Source organism: Micromys minutus, assembly GCF_963924665.1.
Source record: "Micromys minutus genome assembly, chromosome: 27".
NCBI lineage: Eukaryota > Metazoa > Chordata > Mammalia > Rodentia > Muridae > Micromys > Micromys minutus.
The window spans coordinates 25,788,950-25,815,785 of NC_137962.1; the positions used below are offsets into that span (position 1 = coordinate 25,788,950).

Here is a 26,836-nt window from a genome sequence, read left to right on the forward strand (position 1 = left end):
TAGGAAGTCCATCAATAAATTATTATATTATTATTGAGGGTACCAGTCTGCCCTTTAGAGGGGATGCCATTTTTGCTGCAGGACTGCATCTAAAATGGATTTCAAGGAAGATGCTGGCTCAGGGTAGAGTGTGTGCATGTGCACGTGCTTGTGTGTGTCTGTGTGTATGTGTGTGCGCATGCACATACTTCCTTGTGGACACCTATGTTTGTGCATGTATGCATGCCTGTGTATATCTGTATGTGTACCTGTGTGTTTCCTTCTCTCTCTCTCTCTCTCTCTCTCTCTCTCTCTCTCTCTCTCTCTCTCTGTGTGTGTGTGTGTGTGTGTGTGTATAGTTGCTTTAGGGATACTAAGTTAAATTTAAGAACCTTGTAAGTTATTTTACAGTGAAAACAGTCAGAAGTGCTATAAGTTCTAACTCATGATTTCTTTGATTATCACCCCCCACCAGAATTCGACAGTTCAGATGAATTTAAACTTCAAATTTTAACAATTGCTTTACTTGTTTCCTACATCAATTGCCAAAGCTCCAAAAGCATTTACATTAAACTTGTGAATGCCAAGAATCTATACCAAGTTGAGTCCTTACTTTATCAATAAAACAAACCCTCAGGTCTATTGCGTTATCGGGAGAGGATGGCAATGTGTAGTAAAAGCTTTAGGTAAAGAAAAACAGGGAGCACAAGAGAGGAGAAAAACAGGTAGCTTCTTATGAATAGTTGAAGAGGATCCTATGTCAAAAGAAGTCGAAGATAATCGAAGAAACTCTGTAGATAACAGGACACCTGGCGTATTCATGTATTTATTTATATTAAAATTATTCTTCTGTTCTACTGTTTTTATAATACGTCGGCAATATCTCATGGTTATATTTTTGTCATATCCTTGTAAAATAGCCCCTGATGCTTTTCTTGTCATAGATTTAAATCTCTTTATACCGTGATAATTTTAGGCTTTATATTTTCAATGGTGTTTTAGGGAGATATTGAGAGAAACTGTTGTGGCAAGTGATATCCAGACCCACAAGAATAATGGCTATTTCTCTCATGGGTCTTTAGACAGCTTCTTGCCTGAGACAGGGAAATATAGGGGGGGCTGTGAATTTCTCTTTTCTATGTCTGCTGGGACACATAGTTCTAGTGCTCTGGCCATTTACATCTTAGGTTAGATTGGCTCAGAGTTTTGCTTGGGTCTGATGGGCTAGGACTTGGTAGAAGGGCATTCTGTCATCTGAATTAGCAGCCACGCACTCCCTTTCCATCGCCTCTACTTAGTCATACCGGAAATCCGGAGCTTACCGGAAGAACAGGGAAGGTAATGGACGCTGTTGGAGGGGAGCAGCGTTACCTGGAAGGAACCTCACGTCACTGAATTTCTGCTTTGCACTTCTGCCGTCTGTTCTTACATTGTTTTTTCTCGGCAGAGGTTCGCCCATTTACCCGGTGTGTGTTTGTGAATGAACATTTTTTCTTAAGCATGGCCAGATTTTACAGTAAAAGACTGTCATCAAAACCATTTTATAATGGGCAGATGCCCAGCATTTAACCAGCAGGTTAAGATAAATCACAGAGGTTAGCTGGTGGTCTCTTAATTTACAGAGTTTACCCTGTGCTCATAAAAGTGTGGCTAGCACCAGTGTTGGAGTCCAGCATATTTATCATTTGTGCTTCTGTTTGCTCTTTACGAAATCTGAAACCTGGTGATTGGTTGCGGTAACAATGTGTTGTAAACAAGCAAACAAAATATGTGAACAGATGTCACAATACTGGCATAACCTTTTGGGACAAAGAGCATATGAAATTCTCTAAATACATAAAAATTATATTCAGTGGATAAATCGAAACCAGCTGTATGATCACCTATTGCCTTTCGGAACATCTTGGCAGCTAGACGGCCTCCATTCTAAATAATCAGGAAACTCCTGTGCAAGTGAAAACTAGTTCTGAAGTGTTTGCTAGCCAGCGCAACACAGTGCAACCCCACTGGCTTCCTTCCGAATCAGTCTGCAGCATTCATCTGAAGAGAGACAAGATGCTAAAAATATGGATGAGCTAAATATGATTCCATGAACCACCTGTTTTGTCAAGTCCTCGAATTCCTTACCAGAGATCCCTCTCCAAGTTTTTTTTTTGTTTTGTTTTTTTGGTTTTTTTTTTATTTTTAATCTGAATTAATAGCTTCCTTGGGAGCCCTTTGGCACAACCATAATACATTTATTATTTAGCAAGAGGTCCCTTCCACTGGGATTTACTATAGAAAAGTTGGTGGAAGTAATAGTCCTTTGTTGATAAATAAACAGGGAAATCAGTCTTGGAAATAGTCTTCACATAGCTGTAGCAGCTCAGTATCTTAAAATCATGTGGGCTCCAAGGGATCCCTGTCCACTGTGGAAGGACCATTCCTGTCACGATAACTGGTCGCTGCTTCAGCTGATGGGCTGGTGGAGTCCGGCAGATCTGTTCCTTCTGTCGGGGAAGCACAGGTCGGACCTTCTGGGTTTTATCAAAACATCAAACTAGAAATACCTTGCGTGCCCGTTTTGGTCAAGAGAAAAGCAAAAGGTTGCGTCACGATCTTTTCAAAACGATTTCTTGGGAACAGCGTGCTGTCCCCAGTGGGGTCATAGGTGTGCTTCAGCTAAGCAGCAGGCTGGCTCAGGTCTATTTGCACCTCTCTTCCCAAGATGCTATCGTATTTCTACTCCTCAGCAGGCTTTTTATTTTTGTTTTAAAGGCAGAAAAAGATTTCCCGTGGAGCAGCGTGCTCCGATTTCAAAAACAATTTCTTTGTAACCTCTTACAGTTATGGACAGAATTAGTTTTTGGCTAGGTGGGAAATGCCGGAGTCCCAGAATACAGTGAAATAAGTGATTCAAGGTCAGACTTCGAAATTTCACACTGGGAAAAATTAATGATACACGGGAGAGGCAAGGCCATTAGGAGAGTGCCCAACAAATAAAAATCCCGTGGAGCTTTCCCTTTTTTGAAAAATACTGTATTCCCAGTGCTCTATAGTGAGCACCTCTAATTAAGTTTCAGTTATCTTACTTTGGCTGTGTTGGGGATCGAACCCATGCCCTCATGTTTGGTAAACATTATTGAGCTGTATCTCTAGCCCCTAATTTTAGGTCATTCAAATTTTTAAGCCATTAAAAGTTCTCTCTGTTATATTAACACACGACCTAAGAGAGCCTAAACACTTGACTTGTTAGCATTCAGAAAGCTATACCTAGATAGGTCAGAGAAGTCTACGCACTACCATAATTCAAAAATGTTCTAGTGAAATGGTTAAGTATGATGGCACAGGTGCTTTACCGAGACAAGATGTTCGTTTCCGTGGCTACGCACTGTCTGCCGTTCCTGGCAGTGTCCCAAATGTCGGAAAGGAAAAGGAAGTGGAGATGTTGGTGGAGGGACAGTGACCCAGTCATCATTACAGGAAACAGAGCTTCAGGCTTATAATTGTTATTTCAGCCACATAAATGGCAATTGTGTGAAAACGGCGGTCTGAGATACATAGTTATCCTTTACGGTGGAATCTAGAACAGTTCTCAAAGTTGTCCTTAAACGATGTTTAGGGGTAACTGGAGTTAAGGGATGGAAATGAAGTGTCCCCAGAACCATGCTTGTCACAGTACCTATGGCTTAGGAGTTCCCAGAGAGGTTGGCTCCTCTCGGAAACCTCACTGTGCTCAGTAGGAATGTGGGTAAAGGTATATCTGCGCATTCTGAATGGTGATAGCCAGTGAGCTCACCTCTCTAAGCTGTCAACTACTTCCTGTCCCCCAGTGGCATGGTCTTAGCCTTACCTTTCTATCACTTGAACTCTCTGAGCTCTTCTCTGAACACCCCTTCCCCCAAGCATCCAGTCCCTGTTGGAGATGCCGCCGCCTAATTTAGTACAGGATCTTTGTCATTCTCCTAGCTCCAGTCTGGCTGTCTCTCAGCAGGATCTCTTCTTCCCCACCCGATGTTCTCCCTATACCCAGGGAGGTATTTACTGTATATTTAAATTTTTTCTCTACTCATTAAGTCTTTATTCCACGAGAATTTTCTATTGTCTCCTCTCTAACGCCATCACTCGGCCACTGTCTCAAATGCATGGCCTCTTTCTAAAACTCTCATTATTACATACATATGGGACAATAGTTGTCAAGAATGAGTGCATTTAGTGTTGCTTGTATGTACATGTCTTTGGTGCTCCTTCCTGGAGAGAGTTGTTTCCTTGTCTCTCAGCAGACGTTGATTGATTGCCCATCACTTTTTATATAGCGGTGTGGCCTTGTGAGATTTCCCTTATTCATGTTGAAAGTCCTTGGTGTTATCATTCAGCAGGTCTTGTTTAGGGACCATATGTTGAGATCTTATGGACATAGGTTTTCTGTCATGTCTAGAAGACTCTATCGGCTGACTTTCTGATAAGACTCTTAGAATAGTTTTTGTTTTCTCTTCTGCCATGTTCCTTTGGTCCTAGCTTTGGGGTTTACTCCACAAATTACTACCTGGCATATTATATTTTTACTGACCATTTGATTTTTAATCATTGGCCCACAAAACTACCTGACTCATAGTAAGTAGGTGTACAAACAGAGCTTCATCCTGTTTTTCAGTTAAAGGGGACACAGTCTAGCACAGTGAGGGGGCAGTGAGATATGAGGCAGCTGGTAGAAGAGAATGAACAGGGAGTGAGGTTGGCCTATAATACCTCAAACCCTGTTTCTAGTGACCCACCCTCTACAGCGAGGCTTTGTATTCAAAAGTTTCTAGAAGCTTTCAAAAATCTGTGTTACAAATGTGGGACCAAGTGTTGAAACATATGAGTTGGGGCAGGGGGGTATATTTTGAAACCAAACCATAACACTCTGCCTTTTGCCAGGCAGGATCATGGTCATCTCAACATTCAAAATCTATTCATTGAAATTTCAAAAAGTACCCACCCCCAATACTGTTCAAAAGTCCAAAATCTGTTCTGAGACTCAAAGTAACATCTTAGTTTTACTTTTGTAAGATGAAAATATTAAAGTTATGTATTTCCAGTATACACTATTATAAAACAGATATTACTATTCTCAAAGGGACCAAAGAAGACCTAAACCCTGCAGGTCAAACAGCAAACACTTTAACTCCATGTCCAACATATATGGCTTGTGATAGAATCATCTGGGCTCTCAAGAGCTTAGGTTCCCTATCACTCCAGCCTGCTACAGATAGCACACGTAGCCTCTCTTGGGTTGACTCTACTCATGCCTTTGGCTTTCATTGGCAGAGATTTGTATGATCTTGGTATCTTTTATGTCCATGGGCTCAAGTGCAGCTGAGATTTAATCTTCACAACTTCATATCATGGCCTCTAAAGGCTTCTGTACAGAGACTCAAACTCTGGTTTCTGTAACCTTGGCACATGCGTGTTTGACCCCTTACTCTTGCCTCCTTCATACCTGTAAAACCAGTACCAGGTGGACAACATTACCAAGTTCTATAGCCAGGTCGAGATGCAGTTTGACCCTCGGATCACAGTTGTGTCAGCTTCCGTGTGCTAATCCTGGGGAACCTCTTCCCTAGCTGTTTGTGTGGCAGGGACCTCTTTCAGTGGCACCTTCAGTTTAGGCTTTCCCATACAGGCTTTGATGCATGGGGGGATGGGCATGTCCAGAAGTAGAGTATAAAGCATCTGAGCCATCGTCCTAATGGCTTTCCTCCATGTTTGTATAACAAGCTCTTCGCTAACCATGTCATCTCCAAAGATATATTTGAAAGTGTACTCTGAAGTTTCCTTATTTTAAAGTTACAAAGGAGCTCTCTCCATTTCAATTCCAGGCTTTCGATGGTTTTAATTTTAGGAGTTTACACTATCAAGTCTTTGGTATTTATTCCGTATGATGGATTCAGATGTATAATTTTATAGTTGTCTGTGTTCTTGAGGCAACACTGCTAGTTAAGTGTTATGTCTTCTCATTGATTTAACATTCTGTATGTGTAGGAAGGAAGGTACTGCCTAACTTATAATGTGGGGACTAGGACATAGTGAGCTGTTTCTATGCTTAGCGAGGTCAAGATATTAGATTCGATATAGTGGTTAAACTTGGGATAATTCATTCAATTTTGGTTGTACTGTGGAGTTGAACCATCACATTCTAGCAGTGGGCTTGGTGTAAGATAGAAAAGAAAGTTCCATCCTTGAGTTCTCCCAAGTTTTATTTTTTTTGTTTAAGTTTGCCATTGGATTCTACAGTTCAGACAGTAGGTTCTCCTTTGTAAAAAAAAAAAAAAAAAAAAAAAAAAAAAAAAAAAACCCTTCTAAACTTTCATTTCTCATCAGTGAGTTCTGAGTTCCCATTCCCAGACCCATCTTATCCAGCCCGACCTTCATCGACCTCAAATTTTTCTCCCCACATTGCCTTCCATAGACCAAACCAAGCAGTGTAACATGTATAGAAAAGTCTAGATCTTCTTCATTTTGAGCATCGCCATGCTTGTCTTTAATACCTGGTGTATCAGCAGTCTCAGGTGAATTGGGACAGTATGTACCCTTGTGACGTCATTCAGAAGAGTGTGGACAGAGACAGGAGCTGCAGAGAGGAAACTGGTGTTCCACGGATCACGTCTATCAGTTGGGTCTGTTCCTGTATTCGGTTGATAGCATTTAGTGAGTGGGTCTGCTCTTTTACTCCGGTGAGCTCAGTTCAAGTCACTGTCATGCTGGGGTGGATATGTCACTCAGCGAAGGATACATATGAGGCAAGTGCTATGCTTCTGAGCCACAGCCCCGGCCCTGTGTGCCACCTGATAGGGTGGAGCAACAGCAACCCCTCCGGTGACTCTTGGTAAACGTTAACGCTGTTTCTCCATTGCAGATGGGAACATTCAAAGCCAATGACGGGGAATATTTCTTAGAGCCAGTCCTGAGGGCAGACGGGAGTGAGCATGAAGACGACCACAACAAGCCGCATCTGATCTACCGGCAGGAAGTAAAGAGGGGCTTCTTTGCGCGGTCTCACGGGTCTTGCGACGTTTCAGGTAAACTCTGAAGGGAAACCTGTTCAGCGAAGCTGCAGTGCTGCTTAAAGTTGGCACTGGCTTGCCGTGTGCATGTTTTCATTGACACAACTGTACACACCACCTATTGCATATGAAGAATATATATATATACACACACACACATTATGTAATGGTTTCTGTGGTAGAGCATCCACCATTAACAATTTTAAGGATATGTCTGTTTTCATGAAAATTGTCTCCTTGTTGTGCAGTGGTGCCTTCGAGTTTATTCCACATACAGATGACATATATCCTTTGACCAGCGTCTCTCCAAATCACCACTCCTGATTTCCGTTGCCACCACAATACCTTTTACTCATGTAATTTTAACTGTTTGTTCACACGCCCATGAAATATGGCATTTCTTAAAAGATAGTTTTGAAAAAAAAATTTCTATGAAGGATCCATTAGAAATGATGCCACTAAAGGTATTTTGTAGTAAATTAAAGCCCAAAACATGCATTTGGAATATAGAATTTACAGTGGACGATCGTAGGCTGTTCTTATTTCCATCTATCAGTCACAGAATGGTGAATAAGTTGCTTTTCACAGTAGAATCTTACTACCAGCCCCTCTTGGTTCCACCTCACACGGTTCTAACTCTCTTTAGTGGAAACGTCATCCATACGTATCTATGACCACCATCTTGCGCTGTTCAGATGAGTCTACTTTGGTGTGTGTCACAGCATCTTCAGGCTCCCAAATATTTAATAGTTGGACCACCATGTTGCTTAGCCTGCTTCTCAGATGTGTCGACTTTGGCGTATGTCACAGCAGTTAGCCCATATTTAGGCTCCAAAATATTTACTAGTGACTGAGTCATGGCACCACTGTCCCTTTTGGGTGATTTTCAGGTTGTTAGTATGAGAAACAATTCTTCCCCTATGTTCTTTGTCTGAGAGCCTCACATATGTATGGCTATTCTCTGATCCAAGAATGTGCTAGAATTATATCTTCATCATTTTTTCTTATAAAACTCAAACTACTGAATATTTGCAATGTATTTGAATCCACGAATGATAAATTTCCTTGCAGGATACATGTGTTGCTGGTGAACTATTTTACTTGTACTGTGTGTAAAAGTTAGGTTTGGGTTCGCGTCTATGCTTGGGTCTTCCTTTTCCGCACAGCAACATACAAGAACCACAGAGAAAAGGTACCAGCAGTTATATCAAAAATACAAAGCCAAGACGAAAAGAGTAGAATGCGGGGGCCTGGAGAGATGGCTCAGCGGTTAAGAGCACTGTCTGCTCCTCCAGAGGTCCTGAGTTCAATGCCCAGCAACCACACAGTGGCTCACAACCATCTATAATAATATCCTGTTCTGCAGACAAACATGTGGTCAGAGCACTCATATGCATTAATATAAATCTTTAAAAAACAAACCTAAAAAATGGGATTATGAAGTATTTACTTGAAGTCGAGGATGTCCATAGACTATGGCTCCAAATGCTGTGGTGGCAGGTGACGCTGCAGAGGCCTTCGAAGGTCTTCCCTGGGAATTTACTTCTTAATTAACCTTTGCTGCTGAAAGACTGCCATTTGGAAGGGCTCTCACGGCAACTAAGGCTGTCCTTTAACTCCATTGACATAACAGATGCTTTTCTTCTGCTTCTAATATGAGCATAAGGTTTCATTTTTATGGCTTCAAAGGGAACACAAACGGGTGTGCAGCCTCACAAAGGGATGCTACAGAAGGCAGCTCACACCCAATCTGGTGGACTATTCATGAGCAGTTGGTTTAATGAACTGTGTAGCTTTGTAAGAAGAAAACCACCAAGAGGCATTCTGAATGCCTAGTGTGCCCCTTGGTGATGTACGGGCTCACATCTTCACGCTCAGCCTTCATTCCTAGCGGGAAAATGCTCCAAAGAGCTATATTCTTTGCTTTCAAAGGTTTTTTTAATTTTCCATACCAAAGACATATGATGAAAATTACCAATGGAAAGCAACCAGAAAACTGGGACATCATTTTTCTTTCTTATTAATTGCAATATATGTTTCTGCACAGTATTTATCAAAACGTGAGTCAGTATCTATTCTGATAAATAGATCCCTCCCCTTTTAGTTCTAGTTTAGCATGTGCGTTTTTAGTCATTAATGAATGCAATTGATTAGTGACCTAAAATATTAGCTGCTAACTGCTGGTTCGTTAGTAAAAGTGAAGAGATGTGAATTTAATTAATGACATTTTATGTGTTTTTATTTTCTTTTCTATCATTGTTAATACCAACAGCTGAATCTCCAAGAGAATTCCTCAGAGGTGAGAGCTGCAGGTTTTGTATATGGTTTACCATAATTAAGCAGAAGTCTGACTTCTTTTCATTTGTTTATTTATTGTTGGCTGGTTTTAACTAATCTAAACTTTAGACTTGCTGAATCAGTTACTACAAGCCCTGAGACCGTATAAATGAATTTTGTTGGCTAGTCCCTGCCACTGTAAATACCATGATCTCACATGTAGATAGACATGGCTTAGGTACAGTCCCGTGGAGGGCTACTATCAAAAAGAGACACAGCAGTGCTACCGGCAGAACTAAACACAATAAATAAAACACAAAGGGAAAGAAACCGGAAGCTCCGCAAAAACGAACCAAGACTTTGGTGCTCCACGCTGCATGTTCGTGTTTGTCTGCAGTGGGCAGATGGGATCCCGAGAGTCATAATACCGTAAACTGGGAGGTCCTTTTGCTGGGTATTTCAACCGGGGTTAAGGAAAAGGTTCTAATTGCTTAGTCTGGCCTGACTTGAACACACACACACACACACACACACACACACACACACACACACAGAAAGAGAGAGAGAGAGAGAGACAGAGAGACAGAGAGACAGAGAGACAGAGAGACAGAGAGAGACAGAGAGACAGAGAGAGAGGAGGGGGGAGGGAGGGAGGGAGGCTATCTGGGAAAGCTTCATCCGGTCATACACCTTTCCCTTATGGCCACACCTCCTAAGCCTTCCCAAACAGTTCCATATGTATGTGGGTGTTCCCCTCCCTGGCCACTTGTGCAAACTGACATCAGAATTGGCATATATTTCAGAGCACCAAAGCTCTGTTCTAGTTCTTGGTGTGTGGGAGGAGGCTGCTCATTAGGTTTCAGATTTTTTTATTTTGGTGGGGTGGTAGGGTATCTCAGTCCTTGTAATGGATATAGAAAATTTTACAATCAGCCTGCTAAATTCAAAAAAGGAAAAAAAGAGATTTAGATTAGAGTTTTTATCTAATCAATAAAATGGTTTGGTCAAATAGTACCTCTTATAAACATTTGTTTTTAAAATGTGAGTGTGTGTGTGTGTGTGTGTGTGTGTGTGTGTGTGTGTGTGTGTGTACATGCATGAGTGCAGATGCTCGTGGAAGCTAGAAAATAAAGTCAGATCCCTTGGCGCTGGAGTTAAAGATGTTGTAAGCCTCCAGACATGGGTACTGGGAACTGAACTTGGGTCCTTTGTAAAAGAAGGATACACACTTAACCACCGAGCCACCTCAGGTCCAGTGAAGGAATACCTTTATACGCTGTGTCTAATTGCCTATTAGTATGTTTTGACACACATACACACACACACACACACACACACACACACACAGAGAGAGAGAGAGACACACACACACACATACATATATACTTTTAAAATTTTCTAACTATTTTGTAGATTTTTCTTGTTATAATATTGTATGTTTTTATTAGTTTTTTCTCAGTATTAAATGAATGTATTACTTTAAAAACATTTATATTATTATAAACTGGGTGATTTCACAATTATATTTGTATTTATTACATTTATACAACAATGCAGTTTTTCATATTGACCATTATATTCAGGAAGTTTGCAACATTTAATTAATTTGTTTATTCTTTCAGCCTTATAAATAACCAAGCAGTTCTATATATCACAGTTTGAATATTTTAGTCTTTTATTTTTCTCAGCTTATTTCATTAGCTGAAACTGCTAGACTTGTCTATAGGAATAGTTGTACTGAAAATTCTCGTCTCGTTACCAGTCATAAAATAGAAACAGTTTTAACCTTTGCTGATATGTACACTGTCTGGTCTAGGTTTATCTTAGGTACCCTTTGCTGACTAAACATTTCCTCCTAAATTCATAGTTTATTTAAGTTACTATGCTAGGTACTTAGTTCACTAACAGTTTCCATTGTGAGCAGTTGTTGAATTTCATTAAAAATTATTTTTGTGTGGCCCAAAGTGAATACATAGTTTTCTCCTGTCATCGATGGACACAAGGCCACTGGGTTTCATCTCCTCTTGATCGGTTTTCTTCCCTTTCCTCAACCTCCCTCCCTCTTTCTTTCATCTTCTCTTTTGATCTCTTTCCCAGTAAAGAAAGGCTTTTTATCGAGGATCAGGAATACAGGCCCCAGGGCACACAGTAAAACCCTCCGCAAAGCAAGGTGACAGGAAGCCTAAGCCCCCACTTTGCTTTCTCAACAGGCTGCTTGGGTAATGTTTTCTCAGACCGTGCGTGACTGCATACATGAGTGGATTTGGTTTCCAATGGGTTCCTATCACAGAGGAGAAGAGGCCTGCCCAGCGCTTGTTGATAGGACTTAGTGAACTTGTACTTGTAGGGTATGTGCTGTGAACAGACACGTGTTGTATATGGTCTACCTTCTGTTGTATACGGTCATTATTCAGCTAGATTTACCCAAGGGGTCATAGAGAGAGCGACTTGGGAGACTTATGAGTACGTACATACACACATATATGACTTATGAGAAAATACATCTGTTGAACTGAGAAAATATATAGAGCCACACATATTTCAAGTTTTAGCCAGGATTGGTAGCACAGGCCTGTAACCCCAGCTACTCCATCGTCTGAACACAGGGTAAAGAATTGGAAGTTCATGTCCAGACTGGGTTAGCTACAGAGCAAGTTCAAGGCCAGCCTGGGAAACTTGTGATGACTCTGTCCCAAGATGATGCAGGAGGGATGGGATGTGACTCAGTTCTGTGATTCACACGTATGCTACATTGCATTATATATTCTCTTAAAGAACATATAAACATGAGATCACTAATCAGCTATAAAGCTTGATGTATAGCTTTATATTTGGCTTCCAAAATATACAACTTATTTGCCAATGTTTAGTAAAGCAAGTCTGAATCTTTGCTTCTTCTACTTAAGCTTATCACACGTTACTCGTGAAAAGTAAGCAAATTATTCATAAGGTATCCTTAAAATAATTTCATTATTTTCATTTCTAATTTTTATCATTCTAAAAATAAGAATATCTAGGCTTCCTTCAGTCTTATATTTGTACCTTTTATTTCTTATTTTTGTATTATTGCTGTAGCTAGGGCATCTAACGTTATATTAAGTTGGAATGGGAACAACTTGTCTTATTCCTGGTTTTAGTAGGAATGCATTTATGTTACCTCCTTCTACATCATGATCACTATAGAGCTGCCATATGTGGTCTTTATTATGTTGGGGTGTGTTCTCTCCAACCCTGTTAGCTCTAGAATTTTCATTATAAAGACTTGATGGTATCTTCAAAGCTGTGAAAGCTCACTGGATTGGCTTTTTTTTTTTTTTTAACATCTATTGGGATGATCATGTGATTTGTGCTCTTGAATCTGCTTATGTGATTTCTTTATTTTTTTATATTGAACATTTCTGGGTCTCTCGGATGAAATAATAACCAAAACCATTTATTTATTTTACTTACACTTAAGAGGGTTTATCTCAATTTACCTATGTGTACCACATATGTTTCTGGTGCAAGAGGAGTCCAGATGTGAGCATCCCTTGGAACTTAAGTGACAAATGGTTATTAAGTTGTGATGTGTGTGCTAGGATCAGAACACGGGTTCTCTGCAAAAGCAACAAGTCCCCTTAACCTTTCCCCTAACTCCAGATGAATAGTTCTCAATGAAATTCAACATCTATAATGAAATTTCTTAGCATCACTTAGGAAGTTAGCTGCAGACTTAAGAGCATTTCTTTAATCGGAGAGAGAATCCTTAAGAATACTCTTGTAGGGCCACTGGATAACATGACAGTGATTGTTTGGTCTCAAATCCTTTTCCTCTCAAACTACCAAACACAATGTCTTAACTCTATGTATCTGTAGTGCAAGAGAGAGGAGACCCATATTTTCCTAGGTGTGGCTAGATAGTGCTTGCCTTTCATGTCCAAGAAGTCACATTTTCCCTGGTGATGTTGTAGCTAAATTTAATTCATTCGGTGTGGTGCCACATATAGACGTTAGCAGAGTCATGCAGTGATGTATTCAGTTTGAAAGTCTATACTGAGGAAATCTGAGTTCATTTCTTTGTTATGCTATTCAGATGCTGACTCCGAAAACTTCTCTCAACCCCTGTCACATGTCTGTGTTTTAAAAATTGTCCAGTAATCGTAACTGATCCAAGGCTGCGGGGAAGGTGGATGATGTAATCATTCTTTTATCTCACAAAGGCAAGCTCACAATCTTTGGTATGTTTATTACTAGTAGATGAGGTTCCGAGTATTCATTTTTAAAATTCTTCAAAACTAAGCATTTAAATATGCACAATTATAATTCATAGCACTCAAAGTATGTACTTGAGATGTTCGATAATGAGAAAGCTTGGAGACTGGTAGATTTTTGTGTTTCTATGCTATGCAACACCCTTGGCTTAAAAATGATACCCCAGGCTTCTATTTTATTTTCTATGTTACCATGGCCATCACACACAACCTTTCTCTTCCTGGTTTCCTTCATTAATAAAGTGGTTCTTGTCATAGTGGCTATTTCATAGGGAGTTCTTGTTAATGCTGTGGAGGTAAACAAATGGGGCTTGAACTAGCACTCGATAAATGATCAACACAGTAAACACTGGCAGTTATAATTCATAGTATTAGCTTGGAGACATAAGACGTATCACAGAACTGGAATACAGCTTAAACCACGAAGAAATATGCTAACGTAATATCTGATATGGTCATGCCTCGTTTCAAAAGAAGTTCACAATTCTTTAAGCTTTGGTACATTCAACAGCGATTTCAAATGCTGATACACTAGATTAAGCAGAACTTTATTTTACACCCTCACACAATGGTCCTGTGCTCTGAAGAATCATGAAATAGTTTTCTTCTGGTCTAGTACAGATCGTCCATGCCCAGAGAGAAGCACCGTGTTGGTATTAGCAATGCCTTTGGCAGTGTGGGTCTGTCTTCTAGGTGACACAGTTCTGCAGCTTGTCACTACTTTCTTCATGCTGAAGTTGCAGCCCACAAAGCTCTTCTGTCTTATTCCTCAAATCATCCCTGTCTCCCACCCTCTTTGTCCATTCTCTCTCTCTCTCTCTCTCTCTCTCTCTCTCTCTCTCTCTCTCTCTCTCTCTCTCTCTCTCTCCTCATCCTTCCTTCTTCCCTCCCTCCCTCCCCCTCTCTCCTCTATTACCTTTTCTTCATCTTCATCTGCTCCACCATCATTCACCGAACTTAGGAGCACACATTGCCCAACGTTGTTCTCACTCACTTGGGAGTTCAGAGCTCGGTGAGACGATGGTACAGTGATGAGCTGTTGAGAAGGACTTAGAATTTATCTTGTAGGCAATCTCCCAGTGAGGATATACTTGCTTTCATCTTGAGGGAGGATGAACTGAGAGAGTGCTTATTTAGAAGGAGACTTAAATGGGAGGGCAGGAAATTGGAAGGACTAGACTGTTAGGGAGGCTTAAAAAAAATCTAAGTTTGTAGTCTTCCTTCTAAGAATTCTAAGTCTCGGAATACCTAAATGAGTTCAGAGGCATAATTGTTTTTCCAAAAGGGGTGATTGTGTTTTGAGTTCAATAGATGCATAGAATAGTGTGCAGATGAATACCAGAATAATCCAGGAAGCATGTGTAGGAGACATGGTGGAGAAGAGGTGGCTAGAACCTAGGATAAGGGTAGGGCACACACCCCAGGGGTTGTGTGCCGTGGTGACTCAGTTGTGGGACTTAGGAAGCTATCGCTGACATCTGTAGACAGCAGAGGCTGGAAACAGAAAGAAAACCATGAGCATCGGGTGGCAGTATACATTCAAGTAGAAATATGGCCGTCTAATCACACACACTGCATAATGTTAATGTACATTTTTATAGCTATTAATTTAAATATTATCTTTGAGTCATGACATTGTTCTGTGGGCCTTTATCGCCGGCATAAACTTCAAAGATTTTTATATTCTAGTCAGATACCAGTGACCTTATTGTCAGGGTTGCTCTAAATTGGTCTCTTGCTGTAATCCACTTACTATGAATAAAGGGCAAAGACCAGTTTTAGTCTTGACTTGATGCAACAGGAATAAAACAGGAAGCTTTGCATAGAAATGGTGTAATGGAATCGGCCAATGTGGTCTGGTATTTTGTGACTGTGACTCATGTAGCCCAGGCTGGTCTCAAATTTAGTATGCAACCAGGGATAGCCTTGGACGCTTGATATCTCCACCCTGGTATTTCAGACAAGCGTCACTATGCTCTATTTATGGGAGGTATTTGCAAAGGTTACTTTATCATCATTAGCCATAATGCTCGGGGATAAACACTAAGAGAAGGTAAGGACTGTCAAATATTAACAGATCCTGCATTAGGAGCTACTATTTTATTTCTTAAACTTTAATAACGACATAAGCTTGTAATCACTGAAAGGTACTGAAATACCGAGTTAGTATCTGTCTCCTGTGCCATACTGTTGATGTTGGGCTATGTATTCCCATATAATTTTGGTCCCTTATGCACGGTTATCTGTATATTTTGGTAAAAGAATTTCCAAATCATGGGTTAAAAATTTAAATGCCCCCGAAGCTCCTGCCTTTAAATACCCCATGCCAAAATCTTCTTTGTTTTGGCCAATTCACTTCTATTGTTTACTTATTTCTGTGTTCAGGGTGGGTAATTTATAGTTTTCAATGGAGCCTCTTGGGATTTTTAGATACAGTTTTTTTTTTTTTTTTTTTTTTTTTTATGTGTTAAATCAAGTTTTAAAAAGTTGAAAAACTCTGTCCTTAATGGCCACACGGTGTGTTTAATTTTATCTTACTGCTCTAGCAAGCGTTACCAGGACAACAGAACACATAGCTATGGCAGCTCTCAGACTGATAGAGCAGGAATTACTTGGGTGAGGACTTGTTAACCCTCGTCTACATCCCCGTGACTGTCTGAGTCAGCAAAGCCCAAAGGCTTGACCATAACTGCCCTTCTGTCTCCCTCCCTTTGTCTACTTTCTCTCAGCATCCGAAGCAGAGATTATTCTAATTCCTAATTTCTAATCTACTTGACTTGCTCCGCCATGTTCATAGCAGCCTTATGTATAATAGCCAGAAGCTGGAAAGATGTCCATCAACAGAGGAATGGATACAGAAAGTGTGGTTGGTAAAACATTCACACAATGGAGTACTACTCAGCTATTAGAAACAATGACTTCATGAAATTCATAGGCAAATGGATGGATCTAGAGACTATCATCCTGAGTTAGGTAACCCAGTCACAAAAGAACACATATGGTATGCACTCACTTATAAGTGGATACTAGCCCCAGAAAGCTCTGAATACCCAATACCCAAGAAACAATTACGAAGCTCAAAAAGCATGAAGGCCAAAATGGGGGTACCTCAGTCCTTAGAAAAGAGAACAAAACTCTCATGGGAGGAAATGCAAGGTCAAATAGAGGAGCAGGGATTGGAAGAGAAGATCACTCAGAAGCCACCTCACCCAGGGATTCACTACATGTGTAGTCACCAAATCCAAGCACTATAGCTGATCCCAAAAAGTACTTACTGGCAGGAACCAGATAGAGATGCCCCCTCAGGGACTATGCTAGAGTCATATAGATACAGCTGAGCATGCTTGCAGCTAACCATTGGTCTGAACTTGGGGATCCCAATGAGGTTGCTAAATAAAGGACTGAAGGAGCTGAAAAGGGTTGCAACCTCATGGGAAGAACAACATTATCAACCAACAAAACCCTTCACAGCTCCCATGGACTAAAATACCAACCTTTGAGCACACGTTGAGAGACCTATTGATCCAGTTGCATATGTAGCTGAAGATAGCAGTGTCTGGCATCAATGTGGGAAGAGGATTTTGCTCCAGGGAGGGCACGTTTTCCCAATTTAGGGAAATATCAAGGCAATGGGGTGGAGAGGGTGATCAGAAGGGAGTGCACCTTTATGAAGGCAACTAAAGGGGAAGAGGGATGGGAACAGGGCGGGTTAAAGGAATAACATCTCAAATGTAAATATAGAGTATCTAATAAAAAACTAAGTATGCTTCATATTGATGATGGACAGAAAATGGCAGCCTCTCTTCATTTACAAGTGTGTGGCCATTGAACATTCTCTCTTGTGAGATAAGAAGTAAGCTTCATTGCTTCTTTTCAAGGTTGCTGTGTGACAGAGTCCTAGTTCTCTGGCTTTATCTTTCTTTTTATTGTCTAAACCATTTTTTTAACAGTTCAGACTTTATCCCCCTTCTGGTTCACCCTCTGACTGTTCCATTTCCCTTCCCCCATCACCCATGCCCCTTACCCCACAAGACCTTCCTATTCCCTGGGGTCTCAAGTTTCTCAAGGGTTAGGCGCATCTTTTCTCACTGAGTCCAGACCAGGCAGTCCCTCTGCTGTATATGTATGTGTTGCGGGCCTCATATCATCTAGTGTGTGCTGCCTGGTTGGTGGCCCAGTGTCTGAGTGATCTCGGGTCCAAGTTAACTGAAACCTCTGGTCCTCCCACAGGGCCACCCTCCTCCCTAGCTTCTTCCCCAATTCACCACAGGGGTCAGCAGCTTCTGTCCACTGTTGGGGTGCAAATATCTGCATCTGACTCAAGTTCTTGTTGGGTCTTTCAGAGGGCAGTCATGATGGGCCCCCTTTTGTAAGCACTCCATGGTCTCGGTAATAGTGTCAGGCCTTGGGACCTCTCCTTGACCTGGATCCCTGGCCTGTTGCTGGACCTCCTTTTCCTTAGGCTCATCTCTATTTTTTTTTCTCTGCAGTTCTTTCAGACAGGAACAATTCTGTGTCACAGTTTTTGACTGAGGGATGGCAATTCCATCCCTCCACTTGAGGCCCTGTCTTTCAACTGGAGGTGGTCTCTACAAGTTCCCTCTCGTCTAGTGTCACATTCAAGGACTCATCGCAAATCTGACATTTGAAAACATTTTCCCATATTTCCTTCTAAGAGTTTTACAGCTTCTGCATTCCTTTTGGGTCTTGAATTGGGTTTCAGTCCATTTTGTAGTTTGAGTCATCTTGACTACCTCGCTGACAATCACTTGGCAGTATAAGAGAGGGTGCATTTCTGGGGTCTTTAGTCTGTTTTCCTTGTCTCTGTATCTCATGTGATGGCCTCATGCAACTCAGAGGAGGTTGCTGACTTATGGAATTGCAGCCCATAAGGGTGAGTGCGCTTGTGACTTGCCTGCAGGCTTTTTAATGAAGTTACATCAGTGCTTGGCATTACCAAGTTCCAAATGTTAGCCAGCTTGCCAGGTGGAATAAACTGATTTGTCACTTGGTTGAATATTATTGAAGCACTTAGCCTAAAATTTTATCTTTATGCCTGTGCTTCTGCCCCCTTCCCTGGCGTGTAAGCCTTAGAAGGTGATGTGAGCATCTCAGTCCCTAAATATTCTCCGTGTGTATAAATGCTCAGTAAAAGTTTGTTTTCGATAACCTGGAAACAAGTGAATCTATGGAAACATAAACCTCCAGCCTTTCCTGGAAGCCAGAAGTTTATATGTATCAGGTTAACTGGCAGCTTCTCCAGGCCAGCAGGTGTTCAGTGATCTCTGGTGGGTGAGGCATCCCAGGGGAAAGAAAATAGAGCACCGTGTTTATAACCTGAGCACCCAGGTATACAAAAGACAGGTGTTAAAGATGATGCAAAGTGCTTAACGGCTTTGATTGTCTACTGTCCCCAAATGACATCACACACACACACACACACACACACACACACACACATAAACACACACACACATACACACATGTATAAACACACACATACACACATACAAACATGCAATTATAGTGCAACTATATCTTGATTGTTGATTATTTGGCTTATCAATGACCCAGACATTATAATTTCTTTTTACGTGACTCCTTTATTTGCTTTTCTGTCAAAAATACAACATCCCACCAATTTCAGGAAAATTAACAGAAGGTGGGAGTGGAAAAGAAAAGAGAGGGAAGGAAGAAATAGCACACACAGCCACATCATTCATGAACATTTTGCATAAGCACAGATAATCAACTTATTTAAATGCAGTCTCTTTATCTAGTACCTAAAAGTAGTTCCTATAATTGCAGTATCAAATAATTTTCTACATAAGCAAACAATACAAACCACCAGACATATTGAATGGTCATTGTCATAAGTCTTAGATTGACCGTTGATTGTTTTGTTTAAGTTGCTGCCTGTCGGGATGCGATTCTGCTAAGGAGTTTAAGTGTTGCTGCTTCATACATTGTGTAATTGTGTAGTGAAAGTTTGTATTAATCCCTAGTCTATTGAAACATCTCCAGACAGAATGGGACGGCCCTAAATACTAGCAGCTATTTAAGAACCTAGTCTGCTTACTGGGAGACACAGGAATTGCTTGATACTTCTTGGTAAATAAATATTTTAAAGTAATCAGAGCTGTTAAAAACAAACCCAAGAGTCAGACTTCATATGGCTCTGAGAATCTGAGCGCAGTGAAGAGCAAAGCTCATGGTGACGACAGACCTAAGTGTTCAGCGCGTGGCTGCTCTGTTTTGTGTGACAAGGGACTCTGTTCCAGTTTAGTGACCGTACACTGTATTGTTTCATCCTTCTACTCAGAAAATCACATGGAGAAAACTGCTTTGCCCTCTCATAACTTCCGGAACTCGACTGGAGGCGTTAATACAAAGAAGGGAGCGGCGTTCCGATCGCAAGGTGAACAGAGCCAGCTCCATTCCAGGAATAAGCGTTTTCTGTCATACCCAAGATACGTGGAGGTTATGGTTACTGCTGATGCTAAGATGGTTCACCATCATGGGCAGAATTTACAGCACTATGTGCTGACACTAATGTCGATTGTAAGTACCGTAATAGCTCTTAAAGATTTATTTTTATTATTTTATGTGCCTGTATATGCTGCATGTATGTGGGTACCCTTAGAAGCCAGAACAGGGAACTTCCCTGAAGTTGTGAGCTACCTTCGTAGGTAGAGAGTGTATCCTCTACAAGAGCAGCAAGTATTCTTAACCACCGAACCATCCCTTCAGTCCCGACTTAATAGGACTCTCTCGTCATCCAAAATGAAGTTCCAGTTAGTGTTTTTCACATATAACTTTAAAAAAATGTTTTCCCAAACTCTAGACATAAGCAAGTTGTGTTTTCATTCAAGCCAGGGTTTCAGCTGTCACTCTGGCTACTTTTACATTCGAAAAATCTCCCCTACCACTCACAGAGAATGCCTACTGTGTTCCTCATGTGAACGGCTTCTGCCCTCTAGTGACAGAGAATAGCCTTGTGGAATCTGTCTGTGAATCTGAATGTTAAAATCCCGATCTGTTCTCAAGGAGGGTATAGAGGGTGTGCCTTTGACTGCATTCCCTTGGTCAGAAGTTCGGCACTCTGTCTTTGAAAGTTACAGACACATTACGAATGGAGCTGGCTCAGGAGATGCCAACTGTAAGTCTTTGGTTTGGTGTTAAACTCTGCTGAATAGTGGTTCTGGGACCCACACGCCTTACACCATGAAGAAGCATGTTAACTCTCTGCGTGTATGACGACACATGCATGCACTTGCAGAAGCTCACTGAGCATACCTGAATTTAGCCCTGCTGCTCAGGAGGATTTACAAAACTCACTCCATCTCGTGCTCCCATTGACCAGGGTTAGCTGACAAAATGGTCACTCATTTATGCCGGTTCAGAATTATTAGCGACAGACTTCACAGCCGGAAGTGCCTCTGCTCACCTGTGCTGTCTTGAAGAATTTGCCAAGACACCTCTTGTGACCTCTCCAGTTCCCTTAGGTGGAATCCCCCAGTTCATGTTACTGTGGGTTGAGAACCCGAAGATCTTCTCATTTTTGTTCCCTATGGAAGTTCTCTAAGGTCCTTGTAATTATATCAGGTTATACTCCTTACAAAGTAGGCACCCAGTAAATTTTCTAAAACAGTGAGTGGGTAGTTAAAAAAGAAATGGAAGCAATAATTCCCGTGGATGTAGAAAAACAGAAGATCCCAAACTAATTTCTGAAACGATCACGGGTTCATTCATGTATTTGAACTGGTCATAAACCAGTGACCCAGATGACGAATAGAATGTATATACTGGGTGATATTTTTATTTACTTCTGAATCTAAAATACATATTTAGCCATGTATTTATCTGCATGTGGCTGTGGCCCACAGGTGTTCTAACGAGAATTATGGTATGGAAGAGGCCAGTTAACATGCACAACACTGAATCAATTCTACGGAGCACTGAATAAACTTATCGATAAGAAAATTACATTTATGAGGGAGACAGTGAAGGAAAAGACCAGAGACTATAATAACTACTACTCTAGCAGTGCTGTTAGACATGTGGATTGATGATATACCGCTGGCAGGGCTCTGGAAAACCTGATTAGAGGAAGCAAAGCCATACATTAGGAATTATGAAAGTGCAATTTTTGGCACTATTTTCACACACAACAGAAGTTTTGACATCATTATTGTGTATAAAGAAATCAGCTAATATCACCATCTTTTGGAAAGCTAACTAAGATGAGCTTGGGTATTTTACATCACGAAAGGACTCTTGTCCGATATCTCTGGAACCAGCAAGGCAGTGCGGACCCAGCACTTCCCAGGTCTTCACTAGGAGGAGTGTAGGTTTTGGGGGAGCTGGGCCTGGTGCAGTGCTGTTGGCTGTTCTGTGTTAAGGTGCATCTGTATCTCAGAGTGGATGGATGTGTCAGAGCTGAAAAGGGGGACCGTCCAAGTTCTGAGTGGTGGAGAAGAAACGCGTAGGGGAGGGTTAGGCTGGCATGTTTGTGCTTCTCCCCTTTAGAGGCCAAGTTTCAAAGGGCTTCTGAACAAGTAGACACCGTCTTTGGTGTTTGCATGAAGATGTAGGAAAGCTAGTGCATACTGATGTCCCATCCATTCATTGTCATGGGTTTAAAAGGTTGTAAACAACATTATAAATGGGAAAAAAAAAAAAAAAAAAAAAAAAAAAAAACCTTGGGAAAAGGGAGACAGTCTCTAGATTTAACCCAAAGTTTTCTTAGTTTAGCATTTAATGTCTCAGATTTTTTTCCTTTGAAAACTTGAATCCTCTGGCAGTGGGACAGTTGGTCCCAACTCAGAGGTTATCAGATCCAGCCAGTGTATTTTATTTCTTGGAAGTCTCATTGAAGTCTATCTCCAAAAGAGCTCTAAGTCTCCGTTCAGTGTCCACCGATGTCTCCATCTGAACTGAAGAGGGAGCTAGTGAGTCGTACATAGTTTCCTCTAGATTTTTTTTTTTTTTTTTTTTTTTTTTTTTTTTTTTACATTTTAAATGCTTGTTACTTGAAATAGATTTACATCACTTTCCCCTCCTGTCCCTCCTTCCAACCCTCACTCTCTACTGTTCTTTCAGTCCTTCAGTCCTTCCTGTGTTCCCACTCTCCAGTGTGAAGCCTCATTTTCTTTGATTTTACACACACACACACACACACACACACACACACACACAATTTTATATTTAGTATGAATGTAATTGTATTTATATTTGTGTGTTCACACCTGCTGAGCCCATTTTTTTGTTCTTTGTGCACATATGATTTTGAAGGCTGGCCACCAAAGACAGCCAATAATGCGCTCACACCTGGGAGAGGCTAATCCCTGTCTTCCAGTAACCAATAATTGCCCGCTATTTTTAGTCTGGGGTGGAGCCACATTTGCATGTTCATTGATGCTGCTGTTGTGCTGGCTTTTTAAAAATATGTACATTTAAAACAAAAAGTTCAAATTGGTGAAAAGGTGTGTGTGTGTGTGTGTGTGTTGAGTTCTACCTGTAGTTGAGAAAATAACTAAGTAAATACGTGATATATACAAAATTTGAAAGAAATTATTGAATCTTACCGATCCAGAATCAGTAAATCTTCAATAGTTTAATGAGAAATAATAAATGTCATCTAACTAATTTGTCAGAGTGCAGTATTATGGTATAGAAATAGCTTAGTGGTTTCTAAGAGACCTCAGACAAGCTTTGGAATTAATATTACCAAGGCAGAACACATCTGTGGCATAATAAATTTTATGAAGTAAATGTGTTAAACAAGTAGACATGGTCCATTAGTTCCTGTCCTATATCACCTTGGGGTGATAGCATCAGGCTAAGATTGCGTTTGCATATGCATTATTAAATGACCCAAATCGATGGCAGCTAGCGTGGTTTTCTCTGGCAAGTTTTCTTTCCTATTAAATGGTATACTCTTTAACAGGCCTTAATGCCCACTTGACAGATGCTAGATAACTTCACTCTCTCTCGTGTTTCAGACCACTCCCTCACCTCGATTGAATACATCACTCCCATACACCTAGTAACACCAGTGAAGGAACATCATTAGATGGTCAGGACATTAGCCCTACTTATTGAAGCATAGTTGATGTTATTAGAGGTGTTTATCAGGGAAAGATGTTCACTTATGTTAACTTTGTATCTCTGGTTTTAATTCTTTGTCTCTCTCTCTCTCTTTTTTTTTTTTTTTTTACTGTTGTAAACACAAATGATACACTTGTATGCTCCGTGCATGGTGCTTTTGCCTTGCTATGACATGGTGTTTTGTGCAGCCTTAATGCTCTGGGCATGTTCATTTTATACACTAGGAATGGCATTATTTTCAATTATAAAATGAAAAGATATTACTGAACAAGTAAAGAATAGAATTCTTTTTAAATAAATTGCTTTGTAGGGATTAGAATTTTATAATAACTTTGTACTTGGGCCATATATGAATTTTTGCTAGAGTGTGTCTTAATGGCTATTTTCAAAATGATTGTAAATGAATGGGAGATGGTAATATATTTCACATTTGTATCAAATATGTTCTTAACAATAGAATTCTTCTTAAAAGTATGAACAATATAGCTTATAATTTTTTTCTTGACACATTTATTACTAGCTATTATGAAATAATATTATTTTTGAAACCTGTGAAGTAATAAGTATGTATATAAAGGTTCAAATACTGTTTATTAATGGGATAAAATATATCTTAATTAATTCAAGAAAAAGCATAATACTTGTCATGTTGAAATATAGCATTATAGATATGGGCAATGCTTTCACATGGCTATATAGAACATGTTGATGTGATGGACTATATCTAGCATTGTTGAAACATTTCCTACTGTGTGCCATGAAGTATCTATTCTGTAACATGATCGCCTATGGGGAAAGAGAAGACTGTGTCAGAAAAGGAGGAGATATGCTGCAGATAACACTTCTTCCCCAAGAATTATGTGTCTATCAGCTTTTCAATACTCAGTGAAAACGCTTTGTAAACCCAACATTTCTCAAACAGTGTGATGGTTTTATTCATCCCCCACAACCTTCCCCTAACGTTGCTTGATTAATGCTAATCCAATGCACAAGGGCCTTGTGACAGATGGCTTCAGCTTGGTGGACTCTCAGCTTGTTTGTAAATATTGAAACAAGTGTGGTTATACATAGTTGAACAGCAAGTACTAACAGAGCTGCATCTAACACCCAAGCACTTGGCTGTATTCAAGAGATGTATTCACAGAACTTCTCCAAGGCCACATCACATGACCCAAAGGACATCACTGGGGCAAGGAAGGAGCTACAAAAAAGCTGGGAAATAGTTTTAGTAGCCAGACCGGAATTGGGAAGAACTTGAGGCAAAACACTGGCGTTGCGCATAACAATACCGATGTGTAATAATAACGGAACAGTGCGCAAGGCTCGGTCTTGACGGCAGACGTCCATGAGAAGTCAGCTCTGGGTGCCAATGCCTCAGTTTCCAGAGGCCCACTAGATCTCTGCTTCAGTTTCCTAATCTATAAATGAACATTCTAACGGTCCCTGTCTCACAGGACACGTGGGAGCTGTGTGGGCTACTTCGTATAAACTTAATCTTTCAATAGATATCTCCTGTTGCTAATTTATTGCTCCTTATTTAATTAAGGAATTACCACAGAGGCTCCGGTGTAAAACACCAGGCTCTCGGCGTGAGAACCTGTGCTGGACATACTTGTTTTAAATGTCTCTTGACTACTCCATAGTCATTCTGGGTACTTATTGCTTGAATGCAACTCAGCATTATTATTGCCCAGAGTTAGTCAGAGCCAGGACTTCACCTGTCTGAATGCACGTTCTCCAGCTTCTCCCATTTTCCCCTATGCTATCTCAAATTTATGCCTTCTTCTTTTTTAATTATTGTTCTCTCTCTCTCTCTCTCTCTCTCTCTCTCTCACACACACACACACACACACACACACCTATAAATACAACCTACCGAGTCCTTTAGTATCACATTATTTTCTGAGTCTGGGCCTTTATTTCTACCTGGACCTTGCTGATTATCTAGGGTAGCTGGCCACGAGCTCTGAGGATCAGCTTAGCTTCTCCTACATTTCCCCGTGGCACTACCATTACAGACCTGTGCCATGTTCCTGGATGTACCTGGGGGCTAGGGATCCAAACTCATGTGAGCACTTTCCTCACTGAGCAGTCTTCCAGCCCCAGTTCTTCACTGATGAAGCACAGCACTGTTTGGATGAGCATTGTCCCATTGCCATACCACTGCTCGAAACTGCCAACCCCCTCACCATCTCTATTGGCACCTTCTATCATCTACACTGTGGCTATGACTGCTCTTGTCTGTGAGCACTAGAATGAGGGCCATCACTGCAGGCAGAGCCTGCAAACTGTTGTGGCTGCCCCCCCCCAAAAAAAACACCAGTAAAAGTACTAGAGTGTGTGTGTTCATGCTGGCCTAATTGCATCCCAGAGATTTTATCTTTGCTTCTGTTGTGTGGAGGCCCTTTGCTCCAGGAAGCGTTTGTTGGAGGCCTAATATACTTTGTGTTGTAGTAGCTTTGGCCAGTGGAGGGGCCTGGTACAGAGATGCTCTCAAAGGTTAGGGACCACACCTTCCTTCTTATCTCTGTCTATCTAAATGAAGCAGATAATAGATAAGGAGTATTTTTAATTAAATGAACAAGTGATATAGCACTCCCTGAGACTTCGGTAACTTGGACTGCGACCCACTGAGCATTTGGTATAGACATTATCAATGATTTCTGTTATACAGTGGCTTGGGTTAGTTAAAGAAACAGAGGCAGAGAGGCAGAGACATTGGCTGTGTAAAGCATTAGCACATTACTAGCTTCTTTGAGTGTATAAGAAGAGATCGTGAAGTTGGGGTGGAGAAATACATATTACTGCTTATAATAGTATAGTTATATTTTATATTATATTATTATTATACCTTAGCCATAATCAGAGACTGAGGTCAGGCAGGGCCTCACAAATGTAAGTTCTCTAGTCTTGAAGACCCGAGGATCAGCTTGTGATGCAGGACCTCCACTCTGGCTACTCATGTGACTGCAGATGAATTTCCTTTACCCCAGAGTGCAGCAGCAGTGCTAAATGAACCATAGACGTGTTCACAATTGGAGACAGATAAGACTCCGGGAGAAAATAAGACGGTGGAGATACAATAGGTCATGTATTTGCGTAGGTTGTTGAGGTTATAAATAAATAGATTCTGATTTTGAAAGACGTGGAGAAGCTTTTTGTTCAGTTGTCTGTGGCAGTAATTTCCATACCCAA

At 40.8% G+C, this 26,836-nt stretch overlaps 1 protein-coding gene and 1 pseudogene across 2 annotated transcripts in view; one reads left to right on the plus strand and one right to left on the minus strand.

The window, feature by feature from the left end:
- LOC308438356 (glyceraldehyde-3-phosphate dehydrogenase-like) overlaps positions 1-26,836 on the minus strand; it is a 224,223-nt pseudogene that overhangs the window by 12,127 nt on the left and 185,260 nt on the right. The gene's annotated exons all lie outside the window — the stretch shown is intronic.
- ADAMTS20 (ADAM metallopeptidase with thrombospondin type 1 motif 20) overlaps positions 1-26,836 on the plus strand; it is a gene marked incomplete at its 5' end in the record, with an annotated part of 109,965 nt that overhangs the window by 6,380 nt on the left and 76,749 nt on the right. The window contains 2 exons of the mRNA XM_080939764.1: positions 6,857-7,019; positions 19,854-20,092. Coding sequence (XP_080795890.1) covers positions 6,857-7,019; positions 19,854-20,092 — 402 coding nt within the window. The remainder of the gene's footprint in view (positions 1-6,856; positions 7,020-19,853; positions 20,093-26,836) is intronic.